The following is a 12,306-nucleotide window of genomic DNA, read 5'->3' as shown; positions in this document are numbered from 1 at the left end:
CAATGGCAACGTTACTTTTAAAAAAAAAAAGCAACAACTTTGCAAAAGCTACAACTTTGCAAGGTTTCTACTTGGAAGGACAACAGTCATCCTAATGTGTAGTCTCATTTCTACATAGTACAAGTCTGAAATTACTGAAGAGACAACTGCTTATGATTAGTGAAACTACTTACCTCAGTTACCCTCAACCTTTAATTTTTCTAAGGGAAAATGAAAAGCTTTCTAAAATTTTCAGTTAAAGATAAAGATCTTTCATATAAGGAGAAAAATACAGCCAACCTACTCAATTTTGTATCTGAGGAATGGAGAATAAAAAATTATACAGTTCTGATAGGATTCCATAACGGCAATCAAATAATGAGAAGCAGTTACACAGATCTTATAGGAAGAAATTTGTGCTAATAGAGATATGCAATATATTTTAATTAAATAAACAGCACTGATGTGACCCCAACTTTTTGATGTCAATAGCTGGTGATATATATTGACCACTTATTACATTGATTTGCTGGAATATTATAACACAAATTTATAAATGGTTTTAAGAAAATATGAAAGATAAGTTTTACAAACACTTGGAATTTTACATGAAGGGGAAAGAGACATAGCCAACAGTATCCCAATAATAACTTTTTTACATATCTGATATGAGAAACCACAGAAACATTTGTAACTGATACAACATGAATTAGATTCTGAAGGCATTCTTTCTTTACCATATAAGACATAGAGAAAAAAAGAAGCAAAGAAAATTATCAAGTTTACCATTTACAAGAATAGTTTATGTAATTTCAAGAAGTCCTTAACAGCACTGTAAGTTCAAAGTTCATTTGGGAATTAAAAAAGAATGAATAAAATACTCCTTAGAGGGAGTACAATGTTTATTCAAACATTTTAGAAATAATTACATAAGAATATAGTGAAATTCGTCAAAAACAATGTCAGGTAACTTGTTTTAAAGTGGCAGTGCAATATCGTAAAGCAATGGCTTTAATGACTAAATGAAAGAATCACAAAGCACCTAGAAATATTTATTGAAGAAATAATACACAACTCATGGTTTCTTTTGTCCATTTACAATTTCAGTATTTTAGCTCTATTTCATATCACTTTTTGGTAGGTGCTTTTAACATATGAGGTTAAAGTGGTAAGTCTCACAATAAAGTAGGCATCTTTGAATATTTGAATATTTCATCTCTTCATTTCTATGAGTATAATAATCTTTCAACTGCATGATTCCTTCAGCCTGATTCTAATTTCACATTTCAATCAATGTGTTTTTGCCCGATAAAAGAGAACTGTGCATATTGACTCTGCTATTTATCTTTTTTTTTGAGATGGAATTTCACTCGTTTCCCTTGGCTGGAGTGCAATGGCATGACCTCAGCACATTGCAACTTCCATCTCCTGGGTTCAAGCAATTTTCCTGCCTCAGCTTCCCAAGTAGCTGGGATTACAGGCATGTGCCAACATGCCCGGCTAATTTCGTATTTTTAGTAGAGATGGGGTTTTGCCATGTTGGTCAGGCTCGTCTCAAACTCTTGACCTCAGGTGATCCGCCCACCTTGGCCTCCCAAAATGTTGGGATTACAGGTGTGAGCCACCGCACCCGGCTGTTTATCTTTTCATACTGCTGTCAGGTCCTTCAAGGCTGTGCTTCTGATTACGTATACACTTTAGTTCTCTTATGAGTATTTCATATTTTATGGATAGGTAGCATACCAACTCAGTATGTTAGATAACCACTGTATGGTAAAAACCAGAAATGAAAATATAATAACCCTTATGCCCTCTAAACTCCTTACATATAACAAAGACAGAAACATGTCAGAGAAAAAACATTTTAAATAATCTCAGGAAATAATAAGATCCTGCCCCCTGAAAATAAATACAACAAACCTATTAGTAACCATAGCTAAACAAGCACTGTAATATACACACTCCATTAGACATGAGAAATAGACAGCTGAAGCCAGGTTTTGACACTTATTCTCCACATCCAGCCAGTTGTCACCAGTCTAGTAAGTGCTACAGGGTTAACTGTCTCTGGACTGACAGAAATATGGTGGTACATACACAAGACAACACTGGTCTGATCAGATCCAGCAATGACATGAACTTGCTCACAGGTGACAGTAGAAAAACTAGCATTTTGGAAAACTTTTAAATCTGCTTCATGAGAGACTTTTACCTGCCAACCTAACCCCTCTTAAAACTTTTTCTTTTTTTGGTTTGCTACACTCAACAGGCACTGGCTTTTGTGATGTGGCTTTCCACCCTACTGTAAAAGTCCAGAATCCTATTTAATAAGACACATGAGCTATTAGTCAATGAACTTCAGGGCTGGATGAATCAAGGAAATATTTTGCATTGCCCCAGCTTCCTTATGAACCAGATAACTGACCAGCAGTGAACCACAATAAATTTGAAGACACAATTAAACAAAAACTTGGGAAGGCCTGGAAGAGAGGTGCCAAACTGCACTGCAAATACAAAATAAAATATTTTAATGTTCTTGATAAATATTTCTAAAAGAAATACATATAGTGAATAGGCCATTTTATAATGCTAGTTAAAACCTTGAAGAGCTGTTAAATCTGTAGGTCCATCAATATTCTGGCTCCAAATCAATATGTAGAAATGTTTTTAATTAAATTTCAATAAATACACCAGAGGGATTTAAATATAATGAGTAAAACAGTAATTTCAACCCCTGTTTTTACCAGCAATATGCTTAACTGGTTAATGATGGGCTTGAACTAATCAATAAACTACAGTCTACAAAAGGGTTTTTGTAAAAATGCATTCATTTCTGTTAATAAATAAATACAGATTCTGTATAGTCAGAGAAACCAGTATGGTGGCATATAGCAAAACAGAGAGATGATAAATCTTGGATTTTGAATCCAAGGTTTATCAAATGATTAAAGAAGAGCATTAGAGTCATGTAATCCGCATCATTCTTTCTCAAGGTCTGTCAACTGGGCACCAGAATAACATCAGATCAAAGCCCTGTTTAGTATTTCCTCTGGTTCACCTTTTGATTATGAAACAAACACTTTTTGCAAAAGATGAAAAAATAAAATTGGAGACTCATTTGGACAGAGTTAGCACAGCTAGGTCTTTTGGTGTCCTAACAATTCAAACTGAAACGAAAGGCTTCTTATAGCACTCCTATAAGCTTCTGAAAATGCAGCCAAGTGGCACTCAAAAAGACAGAACATGTTTTCTGCTTCTGTAAATATACAAGAAATGGAAAAATCACCACCTAGAAAAAAAAGCAAGGCATAAATTCATCAGCACCAAGTAAAAACAATCTTTAAAAGGAGCAAATTTCTTTTGTATCCTTGTGTTGATGAATAGGTACTAACCTCTCCTCTAGGAAAAATCCACTGCCTGAGGTTAACATAAAGATGTTAGGCAAAAGAAAAGGTAAAACTCAACAAATTACACTTTGATTCACCCAAATAAAAAGTATGAGAGAGATTTCAAGATTTTTGGCACTACTTTAAGCATTTTTCAGGATAGGTACGGTTTTAAGTTCTACTGTCTTCCTTCCGTACTCCATTATTTGGAAAAGCAGGAAGTCTCAAATATAACTCTATTACTAATAATTCTTCAGGTATTATTCCAAAAGTTGTACACTTTTGTGTCACAATAGTTAACATTTAATAAGACTCTAGTTGTAGTTAAATGTGTTGAAAGGTGTTCATATCAAAATCTTGGTTATCCTTCATACCTATCAGATATGACTAAATTGTTGGTGGCCAGAACACAAATCACATACAGTCAACCACATTATTGGATCCATGACCTACATCTCGAATTTGGCTAGTTAAACAGGAACACACAGCTACACCTGCTCCAGCTCTGCAGTGAGACACAGATCCAACAAGCTCCCACCTGAAAAGACAGAGAAGAAAAAATGTTATCTTAAAAAAAAGGATAATTTACTTTACTCAAATACTAACCAAAGATAAAAACTCCCTATGTGGGACTGGTTTTGAAGGATAGCAAGCTTCCAGTGGGAGATAAGAGATATCAAAGCATAGTATTAACTACAACTAGCAATATTTTAACATTCTGGAGTAATCTAGTATTATGCCAAAAGATACTGTAAAGCACAGGGACAACATGTAAATTACCTATTCAGCACTGGATCAAATGCTTCCACCGTATTTAAGTATGCGTTGCCATTATGACCGCCAACTGCAAAGATTTTGCCCATCACTGTTGCGATTCCCACTCCACCTCTGGGAGTGGTAAGTGCTGCCACATAATCCCATTTGTTGCTTCGGGGGTCATACCGTTCAACTGAACTCAGAGGAGAATTATCATCAAAACCGCCTATGTAAAGAAATAAGGAGAGAGGGTGGGAGCAATTTACCAATGCAGTTGTGTCCTAGCTAAATCAGAACTCGACTGGCCTTGTCTTCCTGCTCTAGGGTTCTTATGCTCAGAAGAAGGGCAGTGCCACAGCAAGCAGCACCACGTGCTGCAGATGGCTCATTCCTCCCATTGTCAGTGTACAGAGGATCCTTTGGATGTAGACAATTTTCTAAGACCAATGAGCTCCTGTAGAAGTCTAGTAAGAAGCCCACTGACTGGAAGGAGCTATGATTCTCAGCTGAGGAGAAGTCTGTCTCCATTGGTGGTTATTGAGAAGCTGTTGTTAAAGTATTTGTCACTTACAGAATCGAATTGAAAATTTCTCTATTAATTCTTAAACACTCTGCATAAGAGGTAAAGCTTCCATAAAGCAGCCATGAACCAGGTTGCCCAGAAATGGCAGCTTTATGTAGCCACACACAGCAAAGGCCACCCTTTGCCCAAATGTCTCTACAACATGGCTTCAGCCTAAAACATGCTAACTTCTCAGAAGACAGATGAGGTCAAATGCTCACTTGACTCTTTACCTCCCTTACCTTTATGGTTAAAGGGGGAAGATGTACACTTTTTAGGTAGAACCATAGTTTGGTGCCTGCTGTTAATTGGTTTTGCCTGGTTGAATTTCAATTACAAGGTGTTTTAGGGGGTGTTTTTGCTTAAAAAGGCCCCCTTTTCCTAGACAAGCAAGCATTCCGGTCTCTGCCAAGTACACTGCCCCCTTGATCTTTCAAGAGGCCTTGAAGAAAGCATGAGGGTTTTGCAGGTTTCTAGAAATCTGGCCCCAAAATTAGGGCTCAATTTTCTGATTGTAGTAGAGGTAAAGATTCCTAAGGAACAGTCCTTGGTGTTAGCCTTAACAGACAGACAAGGGCTGAGGGATGTGAACTGAGTCTTGTTATCCTTTGGGTGTTTCATGGAATAAGCAGTGAAATTTAGACAAGAAAACAGAAAAGGGAATTCTTCTTTAATGGGGGGAGGTGGTTTTCTCCTAGGGTTATCCCGAGTTGGTGTTTATAAGATAGCACAACTGCTACCCGCTGTTTTTTATGGACTGAATCATTTTGTGATATTTTTTCTGCAACACTGGAGTTTTAGTTTTTTAAAAGATATTTATGCATATGTATATATATTATATATTATATTTCACAATCCTTTTTTTTAAGACACAATCTCTATTGGGTCTGCACCTTCATCCTTGATCTCGTTAGCAATAACATTTTTTGCTGCTAGGTGGGTTAAAGAGTTAACCCTGCATGGGGTTTCATAATAAAAGATTATTAAATTAAAAAAAAAAGCAATATAAACATTGGCATAATCTTTATTTATATGAAATACCTAGGCTGGGCACAGTAGCTTATGCCTGTAATCCCAGCACTTTGGGAAGCCAAGGCAGGCAAATCACTTGAGGTCAGGAATTCAAGACCAGCCTAGCAAACATGATGAAATGCTGTCTTTACTAAAAATACAAAAAGTAGCTGGGCGTGGTGGTACATGCCTGTAATCCCACCTACTCATAGACTGAGGCAGGAGAATCCCTTGAACATGGGACGCAGAGGTTGCAGTGAGCTAAGATCATACCACTGTGCTCCAGCCTGGGTGACAGAGCAAAAATCTGTCTCAAAAAAAGAAAAAAAAAAGAAAGAAATACTGGCCAGGCATAGTGGCTCACACCTGTAATCCCAGCACTTTGGGAGGCTGAGGTGGATAGATAACCTGAGCTCAGGAGTTCAAGATCAGCCTAACCAACATGGAGAAACCCTGCCTCTACTAAAAATACAAAAAATTAGCCAGGCGTGGTGGCATATGCCTGTAATCCCAGCTACTTGAGAGGCTGAGGCAGGAGAATCCCTTGAACCCAGAAGGCAAAGGTTGTGGTGAGCTGAGATCATGCCATTACACTCCAACCTGGGCAACAAAAACAAAACTCTGCCTCCAAAAAAAAAAAACCAGAAATACCTATGGCTTACTTGAAGCATTCAATGTAATTTCCCTTGAAATAAGGTTGAGAAAAACAAATCTTACACTTTTAAAAAATTTTAGCAAAGCACATTCAATTTCTGTCCTTCCATTTACAAACATATACATCATTTAAATGTAATCCCTTACGTTAAATAAATTTGTTATTCCTAGAAAGATAAGGTTGTACATGTTTTAAACATGAAAGATGAAGATTTAAACAAAATTATAAATGTAACCTTAATAATCCAGCTGGGCATGGTGGCCTATGCCTGTAAGCCTAGCACTCTGGGAGGCCAAGGCAGGAGGCCAGTTGTTCATGACCAGCCTGGGCAACACAGCAGGGACCCATCTTTACAAAAAAAAAACAAAAAACAAAATAAAACTGGGTGTGGTAGCACGGGCTTTTAGTCCTAGCTACTTGAGAGGCTGAGGCAGGAAGATCATGTGAGCCCAGGAGTTCAAGGCTGCAGTGAGCTATGATTGTGCCACTGCACTCTAGCCTGGGCAACAGAAAGACACTGTCTCCCTTTAAAAAAAAAAAAAAAAATTCAAAAGCATCACACCAAACATATACAATTCTTATCTGTTAATTATAAACAAAATTTAATAGGAAAGAATTCAAAAGCATATCTTAGGACTGAGTCTACTTAAGGCTAAATGCAACATAATTTTTAGTTACTCTGTTATATGACAGTTGTCATTGTATATAATGATATATTAGAGAAATACCCATCTACTTACCAACTACGTATAAGCAACCATGAAGCTTGCTAACTCCATTGCCTGCTCTTCGTTGACCCATTTCTTTAACTTCTATCCACTTATCCAGATGTGGATCATATCTTTCCACGCTAGATAAAGAAGCCATTCCATCATTGCCACCTACTGCATAAACATGGTTCTGAAATGAAAAGAGTCAAACAAAAGACATGACATTAGATTTTGAATTTACTTCTACATTGTCCTAATGGTAAATTAGAATGTATAAGGCAGTATTTCATAAAATAATATGATATATAATATCTTCATACTGGTGGTAATATATTGGACCTTTCCTTAATGAATGTGATGCAGTGTAATTCAAGGGCAAGTTGCCATATAACTTACTATCAGAGCAACAGAGCCAACTCCTCCACGGGGAGTATTCATTGGTGCCACTGTACTCCATTGATCAGACTCTATGTCATATCTCTCCACATCATTGAAGCAAGTATTGTCATCTAACCCTCCAATTGCATAAATTGGGCCTCCTAAAGAAGCCAAGGCAATTCCTCGCCTGCAAAGACAATAAAACATACTTTAGCAACTGGGTTTGTTTCTAGGAAAAAAGTCACACAAAAAAACGGTGCTAATGCAAATCATTTATCATGTTAATCTTCAAATAGTATATAGTTTGTTTCCATTAAGATTTATCAAAGCTTTTCAATAGATGGCTACGGAATTGCTAAACTGTGCAACCCTACGTGAACACTGTCCCCTAAAGTTGTACAGTGCATAGCCCACACAGACTAAACTCAAAACAATAAAGTATAACCCAATAAAATAGTATAAAAGAGTCCAAAATAAGGCGGGCATAATGGCTCAAGCCTGTAATCCCAACACTTTGGGAGGTTGAGGTGGGCGGATCATGAGGTCAGGAGATCGAGACCATTCTGGCCAACATGGTGAAACCTTGTCTCTACTAAAATACAAAAAATTAGCCAGGCGTGATGGTACGCAACTGTAGTCCCAGCTACTCAGGAGGCTGAGGCAGGGGAATCTCTTGAACCCAGGAGGTGGAGGTTGCTGTGAGCCAAGACTGTGCCTTTCCACTCCAGACTGGTGACAGAGCAAGACTCAGTCTCAAAAAAAAATAGTCCAAAATATTCAATTAGCGCAACACACAGTTGTATAATTGAGAGGTTAATGAGTTGACAGAGAAGTTTTACACTGGAGGTCAGAGGCCAATCTCACTTATAAATCTATGCAATTACAGAGCTCATTTTGTTGCAAGGTTTCATTACACCACACAAAAGAATATCAAATTTTGTACTACAAGTTTTATACGACATTGCTTTATTTCTGAAGGGCATTTACTTTTCTTTGAAAATAAGAGACTTGGCCCATGTTAAAAGCTAATTTATTTAACAGCGATCACAAAAAAAAAATCTCAATTTCTTAAAAAACACACTGCAGCAATCAAAAAGTTGAACTATTATCAAACTATTATTTTGTCACTAGCTTGGATAATTTACAAACCTCTACTACCTTGTGTCTCATCTGAGACATAGCTGGCATTAATGAGTTAACACAGGAAAAGCACGAAGCAGAATGTCTGGCCCATATTTAGTGCTATGAAGTATTAGCTTTTGTTATTATTGGAGAAAGCAACTGCTTCACTGAGATTCTAACTCTAAATTTATCAGAAAGAATCCAACAAAATAATTCTTAAGGGTAAGAATTCATTTACTTCCAGTGTCCTTAACCTCTTTTCTCTTGGATATAAAGCTATGACTTACAAATACTGTGGTTATAAAAATTTTCAGGTGTGTGAAAACAAGTACACGTGTTCTCTAGAATGTAAGGATGTTAGGTCAGGAAAGTAAGTATGCCTAATAATTGTCCCTCTCCTCAAACCACAAAAGCAGACAACATTATTGGCTTATTTCCTACACCTCAAAACTCTCTTAATTTTCATGACAACACAAATTTTAGTCCATTCCTACATCTCTGGCTAGTGCTTTTCAGTTTCCTTTATCAGTGCCTTCTTCATTCCATCATTAAATTATAAAGTTCCCTAAGGATCACTCTACACTTTCTCTCCCTAAGCAATCCCATTATTTTCACAGATTTGTGATAATTCAAGTATTTATTTCCAGACATATACCCAATTTCTACTTCAAATCTGTCCTGCTGGCTCTTCAACCTTAACTTTAATCTGAAATGAAACTCACTGCCCACCTCCCTGTGGTAGGGAGAATTGTAAGATACTCCCTGTGCCTCATGACCTTCATCCCCTGGTGTTACTCTCATAATTATGCTACATTGTATGGCAAAAGGGAGGTGACCTTGCTGGGCCTAATGGAATCACACAAACCTTCGAAAGCAGAGAGTTTTCTCAAGCTGGTAGTCAGAAATTTAAAAAACCAGGTGAATGCAGTATGCTATTGCTTGTTTGAAGGTGGAGGGGAACATGTGGAAAGGATCTGAGAGTGACTTCTAGTCAACAGCCAGTAAAAATGAGAAACTCAGTCCTATAGCCACAAAAAACTGAACTGTATCAATAATCTAAATCGCCTTGAAAGTGGCTTCTTCCCCAGTGCCTTCAGATAAAAGCTTAGCCCAACCTCTTGATTCTGGCCTTGTGGGACCCTAATTAGAAAACCCAGCAAACCTGCATGACTTTTGAACTGTGAGCTAAAAAATGGGTGCTACTTTAAGCTTCTAAACTGGTGGCAATTTGTTACACAGACATAGAAAACTAATACAGCCCCATCACAAAACAAAAATTTTATTCCATTCACCACCTTGTTTTCCAAACTCAGAAATCATACCACTACCCATCCAGTTGCTTAAGGCAGAAACTGAAGAATCATCCTTGCCTCTATCTAATTGTTCTAATTATCATAAAGTCTTACTGACTATATACCTCTGAACTGTCTTTGAAATACATTCTCCTTTCTCTATATCAATTTCTATCAGTTTAGTCCAACCCACCATTATTTCTTTATACCAGGGGATGAAGAACTGAAATAACTCTTTTTGGTCTGTTAGACTGTTTTCACTCTGGTCATCCTCAAATTTCTCCTCCATTTTGTATGCGTAAATTCTCTAAAAAGAGAAATCTGATCCTATAATTCCCCTACTATTGAAATAAAAATATAAAATGTATATTTAATATACATGCATATTAAATATATGTTTAATTCAAAGTCGATCAGATAAAATATCCTTGGCAAACCTGAAAGGCCTTCATCCTTTACTTATTCTTTCTGCCTCATTTCTAGACACTCTTCCCCTTAATCTCTCAACCACACTGGACCTCTTTCATGTTCTTTGCTCTCTTTCATCTCCAGGTTTTTGAAGGCTCTTCATCTCCCTCCACTCACCACTCAGTCCACCTACAATAACTTAATCAGGCTAAATTCGGCAATTCCTTCAGATCTTAAATTAAATGGGACTTCATTAAGATGTTCTGCACTCCTCAAGCACCCTTTACTCACCCCGTGCTAATATTATCGCCCTTATATCATTATTTGTATCTTCTCTTCTACAGTGTAAGCTACACAGAGGCAGACATATAAAGATTAAAAATGTACTTTGGGATTTCATCCCCCATTTTAATCCATGCAGTTACCACGTGGTATAAATCACTCCCTATTAAAGTATTAAACTGTCATTTGTTAGCTTTTTTTCCCCCAGGATTCTTTCTCATGAGGTGAAAAAAAGCTTCAAATGTCTTCACATTTCTATTTAATCTTTCATATTTTAACACATGAAGAAAACCCAGTTGAAAATATTGTTATATTAATCAAAAATAGAAAATTAGAAGCACATATCCCCATGTGTGGCTTATTTTTTAACTGCTCATTTTGATAACAAGTTATTTTTAACTCTTACACAATGGTGCTAGTTTGCCAACCATATAAGCCACAATGTCTGAGGTATGGTTTTACTAGTTCAGGTTTCTTTCTTTCTTTTAATTAAACTGTGGGTGATATATTTATAAATAAATATATATATATAAAAATATAACCTGCAGTTTTTTGTTTTTATTTTTTGAGACAGAGTTTCACTCTTGTCATCTAGGCATGTTATTGGCTCACTGCAACCTCTATCTCCTGGGTTCAAGCAATTCTCATGCCTCAGCCTCTCTAGCAGCTGGGATTACAGGCACCCACCACCACGCCAGCTAATTTTTGTATTTTTAGTAGAGACACGGTTTTGCCATGTTGGGCAGGCTGGTCTCAAACTCCTGACCTCAGGCAATCCACTCACCTCAGTCTCCCAAAGTGCTTGGATTACAGGCATGAGCCACTCACTATGCCTGGCCCACTGGCAGTTTTATTAAAAGAAACTTCAGCAATATTTTCAATATTTACTCAGATAGCCTTCTTCTCTCTTCTTGAATTATATTTTCACTCTGACCCAGAGGCAGAATTATTCTAGTATTCTAGTTATTCTAATATCTAGTTGTATATAAATTATTAAGCTCAGTCTTTGAAATCCTTATGCTATTTACTGAACAATAAATTGAAAAAGAAAAATAATAGTCAATCAAATTTAATCTCCCGTTTGGTGCAAAATGTATGTGATCTTTCTGACATACAATTCCAGTCGCTGGGAGGAATTACAGTATGTTTCATTGCTATTATACTGAATCATAAACAAATATTTATTTGTTCCTACTAAAGCAACATACACCTCTTAAAATATCTAGTTACTCCTGTAAGTTTTCTTGTCTCCAGATCACAACCCTTCAACTATTTTTTCTAGATAACATGGTTTTCAGATGAATTACTAACCTGCTAGTTCTTACATGCATTCCAGATTATCATTCTCACATTTTTAATAATCAATTTTGTGCACCTATTTCTTATGTTCAAATTATAAACACATTACTGTACTAGTAAGTTATATTATAAAACATCCACCCAAAATAAATTTTTAAAAATGTACAGAGTCTAATCTTTTATTTCCATATCCCAACTGGTGTTATATATCCTACTTCAACACCACAGCTGCAGATTTGGAGATACCGGTGTCAAGAACAATACAACTATAAATTCCCTTAATCTAAGGCTTCACTTCTTTTAACGTAGGCAATATATTCACTTTTTTCCTTTCCTGAACTGTGTTTCATAATGGTTAAGGTACTTTTCTCCATAGGAAACAATCATAAGCCTGATTTCCCACCATGCTATGTTGTACTGGTGTAACTGAGTTTTTAAAATACCTAAGGCAGATTTTAACTTCTAA

At 36.6% G+C, this 12,306-nt stretch overlaps 1 protein-coding gene across 6 annotated transcripts in view; it reads right to left on the bottom strand.

The window, feature by feature from the left end:
* Positions 1-406: 406 nt before the first annotated feature.
* KLHL8 (kelch like family member 8) overlaps positions 407-12,306 on the bottom strand; it is an 86,758-nt gene continuing 74,858 nt past the window's right edge. For all 6 annotated transcript variants that reach the window (XM_032239676.1, XM_032239675.1, XM_032239674.1 and 3 more), the window contains 4 exons: positions 7,456-7,624; positions 7,090-7,249; positions 4,146-4,347; positions 407-3,903 (listed from right to left, as the gene is read on the bottom strand). In XM_032239676.1, coding sequence (XP_032095567.1) covers positions 3,780-3,903; positions 4,146-4,347; positions 7,090-7,249; positions 7,456-7,624 — 655 coding nt within the window. In that variant the 3' untranslated portion in view covers positions 407-3,779. The remainder of the gene's footprint in view (positions 3,904-4,145; positions 4,348-7,089; positions 7,250-7,455; positions 7,625-12,306) is intronic.

The sequence above is a fragment of the Sapajus apella genome, unplaced genomic scaffold (genome assembly GCF_009761245.1).
Source record: "Sapajus apella isolate SASKATOON/1434 unplaced genomic scaffold, GSC_monkey_1.0 scaffold45, whole genome shotgun sequence".
Classification (NCBI taxonomy): Eukaryota; Metazoa; Chordata; class Mammalia; order Primates; family Cebidae; genus Sapajus; species Sapajus apella.
This window is presented reverse-complemented; position numbering and strand designations above follow the sequence as displayed.